Source organism: Pygocentrus nattereri, chromosome 4, assembly GCF_015220715.1.
Source record: "Pygocentrus nattereri isolate fPygNat1 chromosome 4, fPygNat1.pri, whole genome shotgun sequence".
Lineage (NCBI taxonomy): Eukaryota > Metazoa > Chordata > Actinopteri > Characiformes > Serrasalmidae > Pygocentrus > Pygocentrus nattereri.
Genome location: NC_051214.1, coordinates 48897974 through 48921008, shown reverse-complemented (window position 1 = coordinate 48921008; position 23035 = coordinate 48897974). Strand labels below are relative to the sequence as shown.

Here is a 23035-nt window from a genome sequence, read left to right as displayed (position 1 = left end):
CAAACAGATAATGTATACTTTTAAGATCACATTTGACCGACAGCCGCTTTGGTCACACACTGAAGATGATACTACTCTCAACTTCCCCAACTGTCATTATCTCCGAGCAACGTTTCCAGTCGCGGCTGTGACCATTTCAAAGAGCTTCTATTTAGAACCACATACAGCACATTCTCCATCAATTTGAAGAACCGTTTCACCATGCAGAGAACCCCTTAATCATGCTAATGGTTCTCTAAGCATCAGTGGTTCTATGTAGAGCCATTGTCTTCTTTTTGATATATATTTTCAAATTAGCAACAGAGCAAATAGTGTGAAAAGTACTGCACGGTTACATCTTACAGAATAAAATGCGCAGTTACAATCCAGAATTTCAGCGTTTAAATATACAGTCACTCGCAGCAATTGGTGTTTCAGGAGTTGGACCAGGTTAATCTTGGCCATTTTCCAATTCGGCAAACAAAGGATTCCGCATTTTATCAAAGTGCTCTAACTCCTCACTGTTTAAAAATCACCGTTTGTCCAAATGCAATATGATCGTTTCAAGCAATAGGAAAGAACCCTTGTCTTCTTTAAGGAACGCTTGAAGAATCATCTTTAATAGTGTAGTTAATGAAAATACTGTAAGCAAGTAAAGGGAGTGTGATGTAAATCAAATACATTATGAATAATTTGCATAATAAACACTTCCCATACCGGGAGTCGAACCCGGGCCGCCTGGGTGAAAACCAGGAATCCTAACCGCTAGACCATATGGGAGAGCTGACAGTGACCTGTTCAGTGGTGCAGCTGTCTCTCAAGAGTAAAGGTAGTCATGTTTTCTTTGGCAGTTATAATTACTAATATAATTTTCTCCAAGATATTCCAAGATATTTCACAAGGTGCAAAACAATATTTAGTTTGATAAGTTGGATCAGATAAAAAAAAACATACAGTGATTTTAATTCAGCGTTTCATACCCTGCACTAAATCCAGTTAACCCCTTAAAATCCCAGGCTTATTACATTCTAAAGCTTATTATTTAGTAACTACAGGGACTTTAATGCAATCTGTCTGAGCTATTCTTAGATCATAGAAGTGTGCAGTAAAACGTAAGGCCTGCTGGAGGCCTGGCCTTTTAAAGGGGTTAAACTGGACTAATTAAGCTCTTTTTGTAATGAAAGCTGCAGCTGTTCAAAAACCCCCTCTTTGGAGTGGTCTGCTGGGGCAGCAGCATCTCAGCTGCGGACAGGAAGAAACTCATTAAGACTCATTAAGAGGGCCAGCTCTGTCCTGGGAAGCCCCCTAGACCCAGTGCAGACAGTGGGAGACCGGAGGATGTTAGACTAGCATCCATGCCGGAGAACACCTCCCACCCCATGCGTGAGACTCTGGCAGCACTGGGCAGCTCCTGTAGTGACCGGCTACTTCACCCCAAGTGTGTGAAGGAGTGCTTTCACGGGTCCTTCCTTCCTGCTACTGTTAGACCCCCCCCCCCCACTGGACCTCACACACCTACAGAACATACTGTGATTTTATCACCTTTTCCTGCAGTATAATCAACACTCCATGTGCAATGTATTGTTAAATATCTCTATAGCGTAAATTCTTGAGCTTTCCATTTATAATTCTCTATATTGTTAAGTCCTCACCGTCCCACATGTGATATAAAACAGTACCTCATGTGCAAAACTCCATGTGACTTTCAGGCAAAATATCCTTACAGTGTAAATATCTCAGCTTTTTTATTTATTTATAATTCTTTGTTTTGTTATTCTTTGTGAAAGGTAGAGTTTATATTCTTTAATACTGCTACCTGCCTGTCCAGGGTGTATCCTGCCTTCCGCCCAACGACTGCTGGGACAGGCTCCAGCAACCCCCCCGCGACACTGAGGGAGAAGCAGCTTAGAAAATGTGTGTGTGTGTGTGTGTGTGTGTGTGTGTGTGTGTGTGTGTGTGTGTGTATATTGTTACCTGTGGCCATCAAACTCTATAACTCCTCCCTCAGTGTGTGATTCACAAAGTGTGGTTCATTTGTGCAAAACTCCATACCAAACAGTTCATATGTGTAATAATAATAATAATAATAACTGTATGCAAAAACTCAGAGGTACAATAATTGAACTGCTTTATACTAGATGTTTCATATTTATTATCACAGCAACCGTCACTTTACTGTATTCATAAGAACTTAAATCTTGTGTACATATTGCAGTTTTTCTCTTTATCTTTGTTTTAAATTATTAAAGTGTTTATTCTTTTACATAAATGGTTGCAACTGTAACAACTGCAATTTCCCTCTGGGAACAATAAAGGATTCTGATCTGATCTATATAGTAACAAGTAACTTAATTACAAAGTTAACAAAGTTAATTACATGCTTGTTAATTCTCCTCCTTTTTTTCCTTGCTGTCCCTTTGCTGCTGTAACACTGAGAATTTCCCCATTGTGGGACTAATAAAGGACTATCGTAAAACAAATTTGGGTTAAAATGATAAAATTAAAAGGTAAATGGTAAATTAAGTAGGGTAGAAGAATAATTAAAGCTAAAGAATAAAATTAATAATAAAATGGAATATTAATAGGAATACAATGGAACAAAAATGAAGATTAAAAGGTAAATCATATAATAAATCGGTTAAAAAGACACAAAGTGAAGAGTAAAACAAATGAATGCAAAAACAGTAAAAAATAGAAATCCGAGCCAGCCAGGAGTCGAACCTAGAATCTTCTGATCCGTAGTCAGACGCGTTATCCATTGCGCCACTGGCCCGATGACGAAACACCCCGGGAGGGGAGCTTAAATAGAAGCCCTGCGGCCGTGTGCCGCCATAACACTCCCCTGTGAATATCTACAGCCTCTTAATCTTCACCGAAACTTCGAATGGTTGGTGAATTGAGGCTATAATAAAATCCACTGGTTATATGAGTGAGAGATATTTTCAGTAATATTTCAGCCTGAACATAAATCCAGTAGAAGGTCCAGTGAAACTCAGAGAACCGCAGACGGGCTGTTCGTAAGAGTGCAGACGCGTCCAGAGCAGAACCTTCTTCAGCTGCTTCTGGAGTGACCTGGTAATATTACGATAGTGCTAATGCTTGAGAAGCCCTGAGCTCGGGTGCTCAGTGGCGAGCCGTGATCGTATAGTGGTTAGTACTCTGCGTTGTGGCCGCAGCAACCCCGGTTCGAATCCGGGTCACGGCAGAAGCTTTTTGAGTTGAAAACAAACTGCATTCTTCTCACTTGACTGGAGGTCTTTGTAAGCCCCACCTCCACCACTGAGATCTATAGGGCCAGTGGCGCAATGGATAACGCGTCTGACTACGGATCAGAAGATTCTAGGTTCGACTCCTGGCTGGCTCGACACTTTTCATTCACGCTTTTACCTTTACATCTTCTTGAGCAAGCCTTAGTAGCAGCACTTCCTCTTGTGCTTTAAGGTGTTTGGTAACACTTTATTTGAAGGCTACCTACATAAGGACTTCATGACGCATTCATAAGCACTGAATAATGTGTTTATGAAGCACTACTTGAACACTACTTCGAACAAATGACGGCCTGCGTCCCCTCCACCATGAATGGATTGTGAAAATAGGTTTCAGGCAAAAACCTTTTCTTAGAAATCAGGCAGCAAATTCTTAAACATGCCATGTAATAACTTTCTGTGAGTGTATACAGAACTGAAAGAACCATTGAAGAACCTTCTGTTTTTTATGGTGTAGCTATTGTCAGGAAAAACACCTGGTAACACTTTATTTGAAGGCTACCTACATAAGGGCTTCATAACACATTCATAAGCACTGAATAATGTGTTTATGAAGCACTACTTGAACATTTATTAAGTGCTTATGTCGGTTCTCGCAACCTGACATAAGATGTTTTATGAAATAAATGACATTGTACTGACATAAGAATAAACATTGAACATATTTACAGCACTAAACACATTTAAAACACTATACATAACTATATATGTCAGCATTCTTAAGACAACGTTGTATTAATATCAGGTGAAATATGCCTGGAAACCCCCCCTCTTCACTCCATGGCATAGATAAGATGATTGATGCAATTATGTATAGTGTTTTAAATATGTTTAAGGTTTATTCATATTATGTCAGTACAATGTCATTTATTTCATAAAACATCTTATGTCAGGTTGCGAGAACCGACATAAGCACTTAATAAATGTTCAAGTAGTGCTTCATAAACACATTATTCAGTGCTTATGAATGTGTTATGAAGCCCTTATGTAGGTAGCCTTCAAATAAAGTGTTACCAGGTGTTTTTCCTGACAATAGCTACACCATAAAAAACAGAAGGTTCTTCAAGGGTTCTTTCAGTTCTGTATACACTCACAGAAAGTTATTACATGGCATGTTTAAGAATTTGCTGCCTGATTTCTAAGAAAAGGTTTTTGCCTGAAACCTATTTTCACAATCCATTCATGGTGGAGGGGACGCAGGCCGTCATTTGTTCGAATGTTCCACTATTTTATCTTTTTTATCATTCCATATGAAAGCTCAGAAGACTCGTGTAGGTTCTCTGGCGGTTCTGGATGGTAAATGAAGTGTCTATGTCTGTGCTGTAGTCATGGAGACGCCTGGTTCTCATCACCACCACTGTAAAGACCTCTGAACCATTTCACATCAAAGCACTCTGAATCACTCTTTACATCTCAGTCATATATGCAGAAATTTCCATTTAAGATGTTCCTTATAGGAAAATAACAAGGCCAAGTAAACAAGGCCATACTGAACACACAGTATAATTAATTACCTTTAAGTTACTCTTTTACTAAAACAAGACGCAATGTAAACATCAGCAAGTCAAACTAAGCATTAACTGTAATAAAAATGTAGAGACACTGTACCACAGTAGAGAAATCGGAGTCTCTACAGTCTGAGTAAGAGTTTACGTGCACTGGGAAATCACAGCTCTGTGTTCTGATGTGCGTTTATAGTTTTGGCGTCCTTTTTTGATCTCATTCTTTTCATTAAATCTTTTTAAATTGTTCTAAATGTTTGTAAAGAAAAGGGGGATGGATCAGTGAGACTGGGAGGGAAAGGGGGGTTTGTTTTTCTTAAATTCTGATTAACAGAAATACATACAAATAAAAACATTTCGTTTGGATTTAAATCTCTTTCCATTAACTTGCACTTAAAGTTGCAAAGGTTTTTGCCTTCTCCTGTCAAGATGCCATTTTTGGGGATACTTTTTTTATGTTCTACAAAATTTTAAAAATGTGGGGAACTTCCCTTGTAGGGACCCCTCCCCATGTCTCTCATCCCAGGGCCAGTGGCGCAATGGATAACGCGTCTGACTACGGATCAGAAGATTCTAGGTTCGACTCCTGGCTGGCTCGATGGTTTTGTCTTTACCCCCTTGACCTTTTAGTCTGGTGACCTTGTTTTGACCGCACCGTCGCTCTCAGCGACACTCAGTTTTGAGTGCTGAGTCTGGGCTCTTCTCAGTGTTCACCCTTTTTCTGCTTATAGCTTGTCTTATAGGATTTGATGCCACTTTAGAATAAGACTACTCGTATAAAGATTTCACCAATGGTTGAAAATTAGTAAGTGGTTATGAATGAGTTCATAAACACCTTAAAAATGAGTAATAAGCATTTACAACATATAAATACCAAGGGGATCAGTGACCTGCTGTTTGCCTGATAGTAAACCCACATTATCTTCTATGGTTAAATCTCAGACTTTGCTGGTTTCTGATCTAGTAAATCAAAGGTGTACATCTGTGTTGTAGCCATGGGGACCCCTGGTGCCCATCACCCCCACTGTCAAGAAAGCTGAACCATTTCACACCAAACCGCTCTAAATCACTCTGTTTACAACTCTTTACAACTGTTAAAAGGGCACTAAAATCTCTTCAAACAGAGCAGCTAGTATAAGCCTGGACTAAATGCTGATCACACCCAACTCACTTAAGCACTCACCCACCCATGGGACAGCGGTGCAATGGATAACGTGACTGACAGGTCAGAGGATTCTAGTTTCGACTCCTGGCCGGCTCGATGCTTTTATTTTATTTTTTATTTTAACTCCCTTTACTTTCAAATTTTGTAATCTTGCATAATCTCTCTCAGCAACGCTAATTAGGAAGCTGCTCCCATGTTTCTGCATTAAAGCTGCTTTGGGACAATGTCTGTTAGAGAGAGGCAGGAAAAAACGGAATATATAGCACAGCTGATACTTACCTTCTTATACCTATTTCTTCAGGATACTGTCGGGATCCAGAGCAGTCCAGCCTCCATCCTGTGTCTCAGACGTAGTGCTATGTTGCAACTAATTAACTTTTTATTTAATATTCTAATTTTAATTTAATCTGTTTTCTAATATGAAAAAGCTTATTAAATCAAAAGATTAAAAGTTCTTGCGAAGTATAAAAAGCAATTTCGCCAAGAAGTTTAAAGGATTTTCTTGCAAGAATGAAGAAGTCTGCCTCCCGCCCGGTGACCACTGGGATGGGCTCCAGCACCCCTCCGCGACCCTGAGGGAGAAGCGGCTTAGAAAATGGATGGATGGATGGATGGATGGATGGATGGATGGATGGATGGATGGTTCTTTTGAAGAAAAAGGCTTTTATTAAGTTTCAGGTGACGAGTCGTCTTCCGGATCGCCAAAATGCCTCTGGATTGCCAGAAATGCGAAAACATTACATCAGATTTTATAATGTTTTTCGAATATGCTCATTGCCCCTCCCTGGGGTCATTTCTTCACCCCTCCTCTCCGACCATCCTAGGGTTCCTATTGGCTGTCACTATATTCACTGTGTTTATTTACTTTTTGACACCTCTGTGCTTCGTCTGACAAGGACCATTTTCACGACTGTCCATATTGGGCTTTTTAATTATTTAAGAGTTACGACCCGTTCCTGCTCGCTGCTTCTCTGTCTCCTCACTAAAAGCTGGCTTGTTTTAATGAACAGGCAGTATTTCTTACACGCAGGTGTCCGCTCATCTCTTAAAACCTTCTCAGCAGCGCCTGGCACGGACACCTCTCGCCTAGAAGCATCAGGCCTAACTTTCCTGCCTAAGGCTGCCTGGGCCTATCTGGCTCACTTAAAAATGACTCTATACTCCAATTTAATAATTTCTAAATTACTAATTGCTGCAAACCTTTTATTAATGGATATAAGGACTCAAGGATATATTTTACCAATAATTTTGACAATATACAGGCATTTGTGCTTTTCTGAGTAATGGTATGTCATATTTAATGAACTACATTAAAACTGGAGAAAAGTATGAACAAAACATCTGTATAAGCTTATTAACCCAGATAGGTTTACGACATCAGATAATCCAGGATTCAATCCATACTCTGCACCATATTTATATAATTCAACATCACTCCATTATCACTTCCTAGAAACATATAACCATTACCATAATCAATATTACTCAGAGGAATAAACAGCTGTGTGCTGGAGTGAACTGCACCAGTCAGTATTAGATGAGTGCTATCTCTCCCATATGGTCTAGCGGTTAGGATTCCTGGTTTTCACCCAGGCGGCCCGGGTTCGACTCCCGGTATGGGAAGTACTTATTATATGCAATATTCATAAAGCAGCTTCTCAGAGATAAAACAAGTCATTCCCCTGCAAATCGGTTTGGACTTTTCGGGGAATTTGCCTTATTAAGGCGTTCCGGCCATCCGCAGCACGAGAAGGCGACCAGAACGTGACACGATTGACCTCTCCGGGTCCCCATTCAGAACAGCGGGTCCACTGGACCCAATTTCTGCCCAGGGAAGAGCTCTCGGGCCGGCGCTGTGGTCTGATTTCAGAGATCACCGCTGCTGACAGGGCGACGACCAGCACTCCCATATGGTCTAGCGGTTAGGATTCCTGGTTTTCACCCAGGCGGCCCGGGTTCGACTCCCGGTATGGGAAGAGTTTATTATACTGGATCCTGATTACAACACGCGGTTCATTTCACAAAAATAGCGTCAAATCCCTGAACAAGCAGCACCCACGTGGGTAAACCGCTGCATTTTAGACGCTACAAGGTGAAACTACTCTGAACCAAGGGACAGACGTGAAGACGAACTGGATTAACTCCGGGGCCGAACTGCGGCGTGGAGCGGTGCGCCCCCTGCTGGCTCACGACCCAGACAGCCGGTGATGAAGGGGTGCAGTAGACAGTATATCAGACCACTCCAAACGCGGTTTACCCTGTTTTTAGAGTAGCTACAGGTTGCAGATTGGAGCTGAGTGGTGCACTGAGAGCATCACGACTGTAGTCACAATCCCTTGAAAAATAAACAGTGTGGTGTTAACTTCTTCCTCTCTTCTCGAGCCTAAACTTGGATTTTTCCGCACCACCTTAAATTCTAGTTTATGCAGCGGCTGCCTGCATGTCAGAATGTAAGAACGGCGTCATTTAAGGTGGACCGGAAAGTTGAATCAAAAGCTGGCGAATAAGTCTTCGCTCTTGGTTTTCGCTCCGTGTACCGATTCTAGTAAATGTTTACTGCGACCCAAATCCTGAAGCAAACGAGCCGCAGCGCAGGACGGATCGTTGAGCCGAGTCTGTGCTCAGGTCGATTCGACTCGAGTCGATTACAAAGAAAACACAAGGAATCGGGGAGTCGAATTCGAGCATTTCGACTCTTGGAGTCACTGGCCTGGGACTCGAAGAATCGATTCTTTTGGAATCGACTCACATCATTAGGTCTGAGTTTGAGAACATCGTTCACGTTTTCTTTACATTTCATTTCTTTACAACTGACGTCTCACCCTTTCAGTGTCTGCACTCGTCGTGGTTTTCGTGTGTAGTGTTGCAGAATTCAATTCAATCATGCTGAGCCTAACTGCCTAAAATCTTAATGAATCAGTTCACACGACCATCTCTCAGTAGCTAAATCAGTGGTGAGCATACACAGCAAACCCGAGCCCACAGAGAGGCTAGCTTAACGTTAAATCTCAGTTTGTCGGCTTTGCTCGAGCGCAAATGTGCTGAGTAAAATAATTATTACCTGTCTAGCAAATTCAGAGTCCCTCTTCAGACCCTCCAACCAACCTAATGTCCTCTCTCTACTGCACTCCTGCACTCTTCTGCTCTAGTTCCGTCATTTTCAGTCTGTCTTTATTGCTTTTGTTTTATTTCTATCAGACCTAACCAGCCGCAGCAGGTTAGTTTAATTAGAAGTCACATTTATAACTGCTAAAAATCTCCATGCTGCTGCTTGCTGAGGATGTGAAACATGATTGACAGGTGGGTAAACATGCCACTTTGTCCTGATTGGTTTACAGGCAGGTTTGGCCTTTTCCAGAGGTAGTTAAAGCCATAGTCCATATACACTTCAAAATTGTCTTTATAATTCCATCATTGAGGTGTAAACAGATGATTCAGAGAGGTTTGGTGTACCTTCCCGGTATGGGAAGAGTTTGTGTGCAACATTCAGGATAAGACATATATTTATCATAAGCTACATTTACATGCATGCCATATCCTGATAGGCCAAAGTACTAGCCGGGCAGAGTTACAGTTTCTAGGCTATGAAGGACCAACTGGGTGAACTGGTCTGCTGCAGCGCACAGCAGTGCAGCAAAGACGAGCTGATTGTGGGTGAAGCAGATAAACGATGAGCTTCACTGAATCTATTTTAACAGAGCATCTGCTTTAACGGACAACATAATGCGAAAATACGTTTATTTTCAGGGACTCCACAGAATTTTGATTTTGAGACATTCAGGGGGTCCAATAGGTTAAATTAGGAAGTCCCAGACACCCCAGGACAGCCAATTCGCACTTTGGTCTTAGTAAAACACCTAGAGATGACCAATACATCGACTATACTCGTGCACTGACATATTGCATATTGATTTTCTTTTCTTGACAGAGCCTGCAGCAGCCGCAGAGGCCTCGCGCTGTGCACGTTGCACCTCGTTCACCAATATCTTCCCAAGTTTGTTCTTAAGAAACAACAAACAAACTTTGAGAAAAGTTCATGACGTGTTCTTAAAGCCCAGAACTGTTCTCACTTTTGTGCTCTTGAGTGTGTGTAGATTGTTCTTTCCTACGAACAAATCCCAGATAAGAAAACACTGATGAATGTCAGAATCTTCATGAAAACTGTGTAAATGGGTTTTAAGAAGGAAGTTCTTCTGAATGATGGTTGATGAATGAGGCCCAGTGCTTTTACCTGGTACTAGGTAAAAGCCTGGTGTCTCTATTGTCAGGCAGTTAAATAACATTTTATGTGCTTTACTTGTGATGCAAAGGACCTGATATTTAACTGGAGAGTAAAGTAATTTGCTGGGTGCATCAGTTTGGTTTAAAGAACAGCCTAAAATCCATAAACACTAAATATATAGTACCGTACAAAAGTCAGAGACCACCCTTCATTTATTTACTTTCCGGTCAAAATGGCCCTTAACTACAAATTATTCATTCGTCATGTCATTTTGGCATTTAACAAATAATTACACAGACGCTTCCACAACTAAATAATATCAGATTTTTCAGTAACTGGTAATACAGCTTCTATTTTCAGGAGACCTGCTTGCTGCCCAGATAAACAGATCTTTACACCGCACTGCGTATTAAGGTTTTCTTTGTTTCTTTATTGAGCAATGGCACTTTCCGTTGTAGCATTGAGGACAGAAAATACTGGACAAGAAGTGTTTTTTTTCCATGATTGGGAATCTTTAAAATTCTTTAGAGTGGATGTTTTGGAGAACATGGTTCAATAAGGCTTCCGAAACAACTACGCATTTGATCCAAGCTTCTTTTAATGCTACATTTCTGGCACTGAAATGGACGTAAGCAACATTAAGCAAGTTCATGAAAAAGAAAAGGTCTGAGGTATGTATGTACAATCTTTAGACAGAGGCTTAAAAAGGCTCTGCTTCAGTTTATGTGCATGTCTTACAACATAAAGGAGAAATCCATTGACTTTCCAAAATTTCTGCATAATCAAATGGTTAAGATTTAAACAGAGTCATTCAGAGGAGCTTAATGCGAAACGCTCAGTTCTAGAGACGCTTAAGAGCCAGAATTGTTCACACCGGTGGTGACAGGAACCAGACATCTACCTCTAAAAGCTGCCTCACAGAAAGTCACTTTAAAATCCATTCATGGTGGAAGATACATGCAGGACACTGTGAGGCAAAAGAGTCCGTAAAGAAAGAGAGAGAAATTTTACCATCATCAACATTCCATATAAGCTCAGAAGACTCGTGTAGGATCTCTGGTGGTTCTGGGAGGTAAATAAAGTGTCTATATTTGTGTTGTAGTCATGGCGACGCCTGGTTCCCATCACCACCACTGTAAAGCCGTCTGAACCATTTCACATCTGAATGACTCTCAAACACTTAATCATGCAGGGTTTTTTTAATGGGTGGAATTTCCCTTTTAAATACTAAAACAAATGACTAGCAGGCTCACACGATGCACTGACAATAATATGACAAAGAACACTTGATTTATCCTCGGGTTTCGAGTTGGCGATGCACACAGAGCTCTATTTGGCATTAGGCAGCTTTTCCTCACCCTTCTCTCACTTTTTACAACAAAGCCTTCTTGAAATAACAGCTCATGTGTCGTAGTCCTATTCAAGGCACATGTGCATGCACACAGACATACACGTCCTTTCACTGTTTCCTTGGCAACCAGTCTTTTTTTATTCTTCTTAGCAGCACTGTGTTCCTCTTAGACCAAGAGGGCTAAAAAAGTATGGCACACAGACGTACAACCCATCACAGCTTCAGCAAGCAAATGAGAACCGAGCAAGAACCGAAGATGGGGTCAACGCTTCTGTGCGTCCGGGGCAGAACAGAGGCACAGAGACCGAAGTGGAGAACAGAAGAACATCTACGAGTGCTTGATGGTGTATTTGCCTTTCTGGAGCTGGGAGATGTAAAGCTTTGACTTGCTGCCGTCGAAGCGCTTGTACCACACCTCGTCGTGGTTAATGGTGGTTATAATGGCACTAAAGGAGAAAAACAAAGAGGTGTTTTAGTGTAAAGGGTGCTGTGCACCCCCTACTGTCAGGCACGTTTAACTGCTACTGCCAAAAGTGAACGACAATGAAATAAATGAACTTCACAAAAAAGTATTTTGAGCTTAAATAAATAAAGACCACTTGTTATTTATTTCATTTTAAGCCAAAATCCATTCAAGTTATTCTTCTTCAGAGATACTTGTGAGATTTGATATGGGATAATCCACTCGCACAAGGAAGGGAAAAGTCAAAAGAAGGTAAATGAAAAGGGAGTTTCCAAAACTGCCCCCCACCCCCCAAAAGACAGAAAGACAAAAACGGGACTGCTGGTGTTGTCAGAACAATGGACTGACCACCCCAGAGTCCAGACCTCAACATCACTGAATGTGTTTGATCACTTCAGAAAACACTGAACCAACTTCTAAGACTGAACTTTGGAGGTGTGTCTGCAGATTCTTTGAGAAACCGAAAGTGAGTCTCCTGAAAAGAATGGAGGCTGTATTAAAGGGTGAGAGGGACACACTGAACACTCAAACATCTGATATCAGATTTAGTTGTTGAGACTTCTGTGAGATTTTCTGCTTAATAAATCTCGAATTTAATCAAATTAAAAGTAAAATGAGCAAAACTACAAAAAAAAGCAAAATAATAAAATTGTAAAAAGAGGATAAATAAGCAAATTCAAATTAAAAAGTCAAGTAAAAGGCTTATAAAAGGTAATAAAAACGAAAAGCAATAACGTTTGTGTGTGTGTGTGTGTGTGACTTCTACTGACTTGTTGGAAGACTGAATCCTGTAATATGGTTAAAGAAAGGTCTGGATTAATGTTTGGTGGAGGACATGCCTTGAACACCCTGATTCATTAACATAACACAATTGGCTGGAGGGCTCATTTACATACCGCAGGCATGGCTAAAATCACTACAGCTAAAGCCAATTTTGCAATACTGATTAACAATCAGCTCACACGGCTCTACCTGGTGGGGTACTCATCCTTGCGGCTGATGGATATGGCCTGCCCTCGGCTATACCACTTGCTGTCGTAGAACAAGCGGCCGTCCTCAGATCGGGCGACATGATGATGCCGCTCAGCTTTCGATGGAACTGCTGAACGAAAGCAGGTTTTCCCATTACAGACACACCCACACACCTTCTCGCTGTCCTGTTTGGTTACACTGGGCATCTATTAACTGACCCTGGAAGTTTCACAGGATGCAAATGTGATCTTGAATGAGTCACTATTTCTAATCCGAGTTTGCCATGATATGGTTTAAGTGCATTTTACAGTCTCAGGCCACAGAAAGGGCACCACATATTCATATATCCATGTTGTCTTATATAATTCGAAGCTGCGCTGTGTACATAATCAGGATTTGCAGACCCCTCTGGTGAAAACTGTAATTACACAAAGCATGCAGCACCACCGACACTTTCACAGAGTGGATGAAGACGATAATTATGAGCGCACTGAAAAACAATTCATATTACCTAGTTTTGTGTTAAAGTAGCCTTACATTTGTAATTTAAACAAATAAAAACAAAATCCACCTTTAAAAATATCCGTTTTTAAAAATATGTATATGTTTGACTATGCAAACTGCCTTAATCACAAAAAAATGACCTCCCACTGTAACATTATTAATTAAAATAAACAAATGAGCAATCTTACAACAACAACAACAACAACAACAACAACAACAACAACAACAACAGCTAAGATTATACACAGTGGTTCCTAGATAGTGAGCATATATCAGTCCCCTGGCTTCATAAGGGCGGCACCCCAATGACTATATATGGACTGTTGGCCCACCCTCGACCCACCCAGATTACTGTCCTGCATACAAGATCTAACTAGCTTTATTTTCCTCAAACAAATACTAACACAGCCTTTTTGGAAAATAAGCTAAGACCAATATTCCAAACGATCAGAATTAATTGTAATGCACTGCACTGCACTGAGTTTAACTCCGTTTCTTTTTCTTTAGGTATCAACATGGATTTCTGTTTCCAGCCGTATCTGAGCTCAGGACTTCTCTCAGACCTGTAGATCTCAGATCTGTAACTAGCAAAGATACTTTCTCTAGATCTGAGCAAGAACATCTGCTAAATGCTGTGAATGTGAATGTAATCGAAAGGGGAAAAAAAATAACAACCAGGCCTAAAATGCTGCTGACTCTTTGCGAAACGGCATAATCGGCTTTATTTATGATATTAAAGTCGAAATTATACACTAAACTAATTTACAAAGAGTAACAAAAGAGACAAATGAAATAAACTGGACTTTGATGGCAGAATGAGTGATGAGACGTGGAATTTCGACCAACACTCTGCTTATCCACCAGTGAGGTGCCAGGAAAACGCTGAAGAAAAAGCCAGTGGGACGCCAGTTTTGCCTCAGCGCGCCAACCACGGCCCAAACTCTTGCCTTCGTTTCGGTAATTATGTCTTTAAAACTGTTGAAGTCTGAAATGTCTGTCCCACATCTGGTAAACTGTAAACAGGTGTGGAGCTGTTAGTGCTGGTGCTAACAGCCTCACACACCAGCCTGTTACAGTTCTAACAGATTTTCTATCAAAACAAGATTTGAGGTAAAGACTCAAATTTGACTCGAGTCAGAAAAGGCAAAAAGGCAGAGCCTAACCTGTTCTGTAGGGCGTCGAGCTGCCCACATCTGACAGAACCAAACTTGCCTGTGGAATAATTTGTTAGACTAGCAAAAGTGCTGACTCAGCAGACCAACAGCTCCACAGACCATATTTAGGAGTTTACTAGACAGAAGTGAAACAAAAATTTCAGACCATCACAATTTAAAGAGTCAAAACTCCCAGAACGTAAGGGAACCCATTTCAGCCTACTGTTAACTGCACAGCCCAAGCATCTCAAACATTTGATGGTAGCACAGCCATGTTGTGAAGCTGCAAGTTTCCTGTCGCCACAACATAATACTCTCGTGTTTTAATTTATATGGTGTGTTTTAATTTATATGGCCATGCTTATTTGTTTTCATGCTTATTGCAACACATTTGGAATAAAAAAGGCAATATACAAATCATAAGAACTCATTTAGTTAATCACGTCAGGAACCCACCCATGGGGCCTTTAATGACATCATTCTCACAATCCTATCACTTTTAGAAGGTCATACAACAGATGTTGATAATATTTTATAGCGTGTTAATTCTATGTATATTTCCTAACACATGCTATCACTTTATACAAGCTGAAAAAAGCAGGGATTTAACGATAAAACACACACACATATATATATATATATATATATATATATATATATATATATATATATATATATATATATTTTTTTTTTTTTTTAAATCAGACAGTACTACAACATATAGAGTGTTAGATGGAGATGGTATAAAGTACAGCATTCCTGTTTAAAGATCATATTAACTTCGTAATGTAAGGCACATTTTTAGCCACTTCTTATATTTTTTCTGTAATGAAATGTAAATAAACTGAGACACAGCTGTGTTGTAGGGCTGAGCATTATGACCATAATCATCGTTTTCATGACATGCTTCTCTAGGCATATCACGGATATCATCACTGCTTAATCAACACTTCCCACTTAGTAGAAGTATGTATTAAAGTATCGAATACAAATAACTGAACTCATAGTTTATGGCTGTTTATTTCATGTGGCACTAGGTGGTCTGTTCCAAGTTATCAGTATATCAGAAAAACACATTGTGACATAACATGTATTGTAATATTACATTTATACATTATATAATAATGAGCTCTGTGAATCTTTCCCCTCTACAAGAAGGGAGAAAAAAAGCTTAAAATGTCAGCAATTCATAAATGTTATGAAACACATCTGTAATTGTTTTCCTACGTTTTGACCTAAAAGAGTAAACCTCTCTAAGACCTAATAGACCTCGCTGTGGATGTCTGGTGAAATACAGCTGAACTAATTTTAAGTAATTAGTTTCTTTTTTTTCCTTTTCTTAATCACGGCACTCACACTGTTAAACACTCCTCATAAGAACGCTTCACACATGCCTAAAATGAATCATTGCATAAGGAAATTCCCAAGTCTGATGATTCACAGCAGACTGGTATCACACTGTCAGGGTGACAAACTGCAGAAATATCTTACCGTCAACTTTGACTCTGTGTGGTCCCATCGAAGCCATCGCCTGTGAAACACAGCACAGTGAATAACACAACCCACTTTCATAAATCAATACAACTCTCGTGAAAACCCGTCCAAACCTTTCTTATCGCTGTCCAGTCTTCAAGTATGTCCAGGTCTTGCAACATGTAAACAATGTACGGTCGTGGGAGCGATTAAGGAAACAAACACTCAAATACTAACTAAAGCAAACTTGGATATAATAGATATAATTCGATTAAAAAGTCTATAGCTACTGATTATATTAGAGATGGACTCAGCTGAGCCATAACTATCCACATAGAGGCTTTCAAAGACGGCAAAACACCTTTTACAAAGGCAAAGAGTATAAATGGGTGCATCCATTACTCTGTGCTACAGTAAAAGGTTCTTCTACAAGGATTCTTTAGTGAAGAAGATGGTTCAGACACTCAAAGAACCCTTTGTATGGTTCAGTGTATCCTTTGTATTGTGAAATGGTTCTTCAGCTTCATGGCAAGCATGTTGTAGATGGTTCCATGTTGAACCTTTCTGAAAAGTTTTATACAGCACCAAAAAAGGTTCTTCTACTGTTACAATGTCAAGCTTGTACTAACAAAAGAACTCTTCTTGGTGTTATATGAATCTGAATATATCTGAAGAAATATCTTACAATGCAAAGAACCCGTTATCTTCATGCAAAGGGTTGTTTGAGTGTTCATGGTTCTATATAGAACCGTTTCCTTTACTAAAGAACCCTTGAAGTACCATCATTTTTAAGTGTGTAGCTGAAAGTATAAAAATAAAATAAAGGATATCTGACACAACAACAGGTTTCTTTTTCTTGCCAGGGCAGAAGGGATCTTTCTTTTTATTTGTCCTCGCCTGCAAGCCATCGTTCCACAGTTCTGGTGTAAAGAAAAAAAGTGAGATCAATTTTACTGAAATAATGTCGTTTTATTAGCGAGAAATAAAACAAGCCATTTAGTAAGTTACAATAACAAGAACACGTCTCATAATAAGGATTAAATATGGCATAATGATGAGTTAGTGCCTTGTAATAATGAGTTAATCTCCTATAATAATGAGCTGGTATCATAATTCAGACTCAGATTTTATAAGACAGCGTCTCATTTTAAGAGACATTCAGTCACAATTATGAGGGGTTTCCAGTTACAAGTTCGCATCTCAAAAAATAAAACAGTGAGCAAGTGAAGATTAGCGTCTCATAATGATGAGTTAGTATGTCATAATAAATTAGTTTCTGATAATAAATTAGAATAAGTAATAATAATCTCAATAATGAGTTAGAAACTCAACACTAAGGAAGTGTCTCAAAACACCGAGTTGATATTTCATAATAACGAGCTGGTATCTCATAATTCTGACTTTAAATCTCAAAAATAATGTCAAACGGTTAGAATTATTCCTTATAATTACATGTACTTCAGAATTATGAAAACCTACTATACAGTTAGGTATAATAAGGCAAGGTACTGTAAGATGCCAAGTCAAAAACCCAGATGTGCGGATGAGAAAGTGAAATCTGTCAAATATTTTATGTAATAGAGGCTTGACTTCTACCTGAAGTGATGTCTATACTGTGCCTGTGTTCCTCCAGCCGTCTGATCTTTTCCTCCAGCTCACTCTGAACCGTGTCAAACAGCAGGAGCTTCTCACTCTGTCAGAGAAGCAGATGAAAACAACACAGCCTCAAAATAAACGAGTTAATAAAAGAGACATGAGGCTAGAAACAGCCAGGGCTGTACGATATACTGCTGGTTAAATGTTACTGCAGTATTGACATTCCTGAAACTCATAATATGTAAACAAACACAACAGAACTGCGTTTATTGATCAGAAAACACTCACATTAGAATAAATACAAAAAATCCATTTTGATTTGATGTCTTTTCTCCTCAAGGAACTCCAGTATTTACAGTCATCATGCAATACCTGGTTTATCTAATCAGTTCTTCTTTAAACTAAATCCGGTGCTGCTGGTGGGACTGAGCAAGCCAATGCGATGGCTGGAAGGCAGCGAGAAGTCAGAAGTCACCTTGTCTTCCATACTTTATCATATTTTTCTTTTCTTTTTTTGTCCCACACCCAAATTTCACCGTGAAGATCAACAGAATACCTCTCTCTGTCTACAGCGGGAATCCCCCAGGCCTCAGGCGTTTAGATTTCTGTACACTAAAAAAGGCACGCCTGAAGTTTATGGTTTATTTTAATTTATTAAAATCACTTCTTTAATATTGCGTATATTATTTAATTGAATTATTAAATTTATTTAAATATAATAATTTCATATATAGTTTTGGTCAGAAGCAATGAGCTAAAATTTTGAAACGTCTAATAAAAATAAAAATCAGGACGGTTTTCTCTGTATTTAGGTAGATGTAGCTAAGGGAGCTCTCCCATTGGTTAGGACTTTAGGAGCTGGACCTACACGTTATATTAACAATGAAATTCATTTTGCTTTACAATTAAAGTTAAGAAAAACATCACTTTAGTTCTTCTGGAGGTTTTAGATTCACTGATTATGAATATGCAACATGGTATAAGTAGGTTCCGGTTAGAGTGACAGCTCTATGCCAGAACTCTTTACTGAAAGAGTCACTGTAAAACTGATACATACGCACTTATATATATATATATATATATATATGTTTGTGTGTGTGTGTGTATATATATATATAAATAATCTACAACACAAGGCCCTAGTGATAGTTCATACCTCCCAGTGCTGACTGGCTGCCTGCATCTCACAGTCATACTTATTTCTCACAGACTCCAAACACAGCTCACGGTAGATCCCTGCAAGACACATCAAAGTGTAATGAATTACGATGCTCAAAGCAAAGCTCAAAGCTCATAAGCTGTTCAATTCAGTCTGGCTTGTTAAATGTTATTTATATCCTTAATTCATGGAGTTCTCCGGTGAGCGTGCTCCATAAAACCACGAGCCAGCTTCATTACATTTACCCGGAAGTGAGCAGAGCCCCAAGATCCGGACAATTATCCTTATTCATAAACAATCTAGTTTTAACAAGACTTCATTCTTAAGGATTAGAGCCGTTAGGAACGTTGCACTGCTGGATGTCTGTGGTTCAGTGGTGGCCACAGGCTTACAACACAGTCACGGAATTGTACAAATAGTACAATAGTACAAAATAAAAGCCTTTAGGAACTGATTTTAAAAAAAATCACTGATTTAAATGTATTTAACGTGATATTTGCTGTTATATTTTGAGTCAATTTGCCAGTGTCTAACAGCCTCTTTCATATATGCTTATATATTGTATATACTTTTAGAATTTATGTTTATATATTTTAGATTAGAAAGCTTGTCTGGTTCAAATAACATTAACTGTACTGAATTAATTGTGTTTTAACATTTTCAGCCTTTTTCCAGCTAAAGTTAAACTCTCACCCCGAGTCTGCTTCAGTTAACACCGCCTTTGGGGAAAGTTGTAACATTTGCACTTTCAGCTGAAATGTTCATAAACAACCGGCGCTTATTTCCATTTTCAGTACAGATTTGCAGGTTGTACAAAACATTTATGAAGCTTGCTCAAAATATTTTTACATTTGGGACGTTTTCATGCTATAGCTGTTTTCTGCGCCCAGGACCGCTTGCTCTACGGGTTTGGCAAGTTTGCTCAAGTGTGAAAGCTGTTAGTGAGCCTGGAAGTGGTCCAGATCTGATCTCTGGTCCTCCTGAATTCCGTGGTATGGGATTCGCTTCCAGTAAACTCTGGCGCAGCCCACCGCACGGGTGGAAGCTCTCCGCTCCTCAGTGTCATGTGTGGGGTTCAATGCGTGATTGGCCGACTTCGTAACGAGACTGCGTCACTTACCTTTACCTACCAAGTTTCATGTTGGTCCTGACGAAATGGTTTTGGACAAAAAGTGCTGTTCTTTGCCATTTGAGAGTATGTATCCAAGGAAAATCATAAAAAGCAGCAAAGCTAGTCCCGACCACTGCATGCAGAAAAGAGACGCACCGCAATCGATCATGGTTTGGAATTCTTGTGTGTGAAAGTAAACCAGAGATAATGAGCTCCTCACCCAAACAAGCAGAAAACTGGTTCTGGGTGCAGATTTGGGATGGCAAAAGGCAAAAGTAGGTATTTTGGAATGTTTGAATCCGTAATTCAGTTAAATGAATTTGACTGTTTGGCCATTTCTTCATCAGATCAGCAGATTACTTGATTACTAATATAATACTCAAGTTTGATGCAGTTTTCATTAATGGACACTCACCAGCCACTTTTGTACGGATCTGCATGTTCTCCTGGAGGTTGGCAAGGGGTTCTAGATACTCGGGAGCGCTGCCAGCTTTCACCTCTTGTAGTTTGAGGTCCACTTGGTTAAGCCTCTCCTTGTACAACCTGACAAAGTTTCATGATAAAGGAAGTCGGGGTTTTCACACTTTCCAAGACATTAATTGATCATCACGATGATTTATCAGTCTACTCAGGCTTTAGCAGAGCTCAGTAACACTGAGATTAATAACCGATCACATTGATTTATCAGTCTACTCAGGCTTTAGCAGAGCTCAGTAACACTGAGATTAATAACCGATCACATTGATTTATCAGTCTACTCAGGCTTTAGCAGAGCTCAGTAACGCTGAGATTAATAACCAATCACATTGATTTATCAGTCGACTCAGGCTTTAGCAGAGCTCAGTAACACTGAGATTAATAACTGATCACATTGATTTATCAGTCTACTCAGGCTTTAGCAGAGCTCAGTAACGCTGAGATTAATAACTGATCACATTGTTTTATCAGTCTACTCAGGCTTTAGCAGAGCTCAGTAACACTGAGATTAATAACCGATCACATTGATTTATCAGTCTACTCAGGCTTTAGCAGAGCTCAGTAACACTGAGATTAATAACTGATCACATTGATTTATCAGTCTACTCAGGCTTTAGCAGAGCTCAGTAACGCTGAGATTAATAATCGATCACATTGATTTATCAGTCTACTCAGGCTTTAGCAGAGCTCAGTAACACTGAGATTAATAACTGATCACATTGATTTATCAGTCTACTCAGGCTTTAGCAGAGCTCAGTAACACTGAGATTAATAACTGATCACATTGATTTATCAGTCTACTCAGGCTTTAGCAGAGCTCAGTAACGCTGAGATTAATAACCGATCACATTGATTTATCAGTCTACTCAGGCTTTAGCAGAGCTCAGTAATGCTGAGATTAATAACTGATCACATTGATTTATCAGTCTACTCAGGCTTGAACCTCATTGGGCCTCATTCAGCAACCGTTCTCATGAAGAAATCTCTTCCTTACCCACTTATGCAGTTTTTATGAAGACTGACATTCTGACATTCACCAATGTTTATTATGTGGTGTTTGTTCTTAGGTAAGAACTGAATCTACATACACTCAAGCACAAAGGTGAGAACAGCCCTGTGCTTTAAGACCGCACCATTAAGAGAAAACATCAGGGAGATATTGGTAAATGAGGCCCGCTGTGCTTGTGTATTACTGTAGTATTGCGCTACGGTAGTCTACCAATTTATCTTCTGAGTGTCCAAAATCTAATGCTACTCACTGGTCCTTGAGGTCAGTGAACTGCTTCTCCAGACTGGTCATCTCATCCAAACACTCCATCCGCCTCCTTTCGCAATCTTCATCATCCATCTCTGGAAATGTGAAAACACATCATGAGCGCCCAGGCCTACAGGCACCGGCCTGACACAAGCTGTTAGAGAACCACCCTCAGGAACATTACAACAAAATATTATGGAAACGAAAAACTTTCTTTTTTCTTCCTGACAGGTTGCATTAATCACACTACACAATTAGAATAGATGGTTCCTCAAGGGTACTTCTTCTGAAATGGTTCTTCAGACCGGCGTGTTGCATATGGTACATATGGTATAGCCGCAAAGGGGTCTGCAATCTTTAAAAAAAAAAAGGTTCTTCAAGAATTCAGAACCATTCGCACGCTTCAATCATTGTTTGCATGCTGGAATGGTTCTCCGGCTTATTATCCGGTTCTATATAGCACCAAAAAAAGGTTCTGCTATGGTTATGATGTTAAACTTGTGCTGCATACAGCCATACACAACAGGATATCCCCCATCAATCTGAACAACCATTTCACCATGCAAAGAACCATCTATACATGCAAATGGTTCTACACAGAGTAGAACTTATGGTTCTAAATGCAACCACTGCCTTTACCCAAGAAGCTTTGAGGAACCGTTTTTAAAGAGTGGAGAATTACACGTTTTTCTGTTGATATGAGCCAATCACGAGGCTGAAGTTTGCTTTTTGTCGAATTTCCCGTTCCACCTTAAATCCCGCAGGCGCCACAATGTAACTGCTGCGCAATTTAAGGTGGAACGGGAAATTCGGTGGAACTTCGTACAGACTGGGGGCTTTAGTGTTCACATGGCGTATCTAGACCATTAAAGGCTCATACTGACCTGAAGTGTCTCCATCTTCAGACGCGGTGGAGCTCACTGTGTCCTCCTCGTCCGAGCTGCTGCCTTCTTGCTCAGGAAAGTCCACGTCCATGTCTTCGTGATTAGACTCTTTTCTGTCCCGAGAATGAACAGGCATGGTGTATTTAAAATAAAATAAAAAAACACAATAAATTTGCTCAAAACGGCGAACAAACCTGCCCAAAAAACCAGGGAGAGAAAAAGGTAAACAACCGGCTTCCAAACACCAAAAACCACAACGTTCACGTTTCAATCATGGCCACGTGGATGACCAATCACAAGTCTCGATACATATTATTCATGAGGCGCGTGTTTTCATTGGTCCGAACCAACACGGAGCGACGACGGGAGTTGTAGTTCGTCTCCGACTTATGACTGTTCTAAAAGTGTCCAGCAGAGGGCGGTCCTTTTCTGTTACAACTGTGAAGGAAATCGAGCTATATTTGAATATCTAGCTGAGAATTTCTGACTGAGAAGGTTTTAT

The 23035-nt window shown here is 39.9% G+C and overlaps 1 protein-coding gene and 7 non-coding genes across 12 annotated transcripts; 5 read left to right on the top strand and 3 right to left on the bottom strand.

Moving 5' to 3' along the window:
• Positions 1-687: 687 nt before the first annotated feature.
• trnae-uuc lies at positions 688-759 on the bottom strand. The gene has a single exon. It is a non-coding gene; the product is annotated as a tRNA-Glu (tRNA).
• Positions 760-2679: 1920 nt separating this feature from the next.
• Positions 2680-2752, bottom strand: trnar-acg. Its single transcript has one exon. It is a non-coding gene; the product is annotated as a tRNA-Arg (tRNA).
• A 360-nt stretch (positions 2753-3112) lies between these two features.
• On the top strand, positions 3113-3184 carry trnah-gug. The gene has a single exon. It is a non-coding gene; the product is annotated as a tRNA-His (tRNA).
• Positions 3185-3270: 86 nt separating this feature from the next.
• On the top strand, positions 3271-3343 carry trnar-acg. The gene has a single exon. It is a non-coding gene; the product is annotated as a tRNA-Arg (tRNA).
• Positions 3344-5272: 1929 nt separating this feature from the next.
• On the top strand, positions 5273-5345 carry trnar-acg. The gene has a single exon. It is a non-coding gene; the product is annotated as a tRNA-Arg (tRNA).
• A 2118-nt stretch (positions 5346-7463) lies between these two features.
• On the top strand, positions 7464-7535 carry trnae-uuc. The gene has a single exon. It is a non-coding gene; the product is annotated as a tRNA-Glu (tRNA).
• A 281-nt stretch (positions 7536-7816) lies between these two features.
• Positions 7817-7888, top strand: trnae-uuc. The gene has a single exon. It is a non-coding gene; the product is annotated as a tRNA-Glu (tRNA).
• Positions 7889-10543: 2655 nt separating this feature from the next.
• On the bottom strand, positions 10544-22817 carry brms1lb (BRMS1 like transcriptional repressor b). 5 transcript variants are annotated; one of them, XM_017724677.2, is made up of 11 exons: positions 22728-22817; positions 22534-22646; positions 21654-21744; positions 20333-20460; positions 18804-18883; positions 17648-17744; positions 16882-16971; positions 16186-16250; positions 16070-16109; positions 12921-13050; positions 10544-11931 (listed from the first exon to the last, which is right to left on the bottom strand). In XM_017724677.2, the coding sequence occupies exons 2-11, from the start codon at positions 22622-22624 to the stop codon at positions 11814-11816; spliced, it is 930 nt and encodes a 309-aa protein (XP_017580166.1). In that variant the 5' UTR covers positions 22625-22646; positions 22728-22817; the 3' UTR covers positions 10544-11813. The 5 variants fall into 5 exon arrangements, with proteins under 5 accessions (XP_017580166.1, XP_017580164.1, XP_017580165.1 ...); XM_017724675.2 differs by having other exon boundaries at positions 22534-22799; XM_017724676.2 differs by having other exon boundaries at positions 12921-13047; positions 22534-22799.
• Between the last annotated feature and the right edge of the window lie 218 nt (positions 22818-23035).

Bases quoted from the DNA above. Each gene is read 5' to 3' on its own strand.
- brms1lb (XM_017724675.2), bottom strand. From the start codon at position 22,669: ATGCCTGTTCATTCTCGGGACAGAAAAGAGTCTAATCACGAAGACATG. The intron at 16,972-17,647 runs GTAGAAGTCAAG...TCTTTACACCAG, and splicing joins CAGTATAGACATCACTTCAG to AACTGTGGAACGATGGCTTG. The intron at 11,932-12,920 runs GTAGAGCCGTGT...TTTCTCCTTTAG, and splicing joins AAGGATGAGTACCCCACCAG to TGCCATTATAACCACCATTA.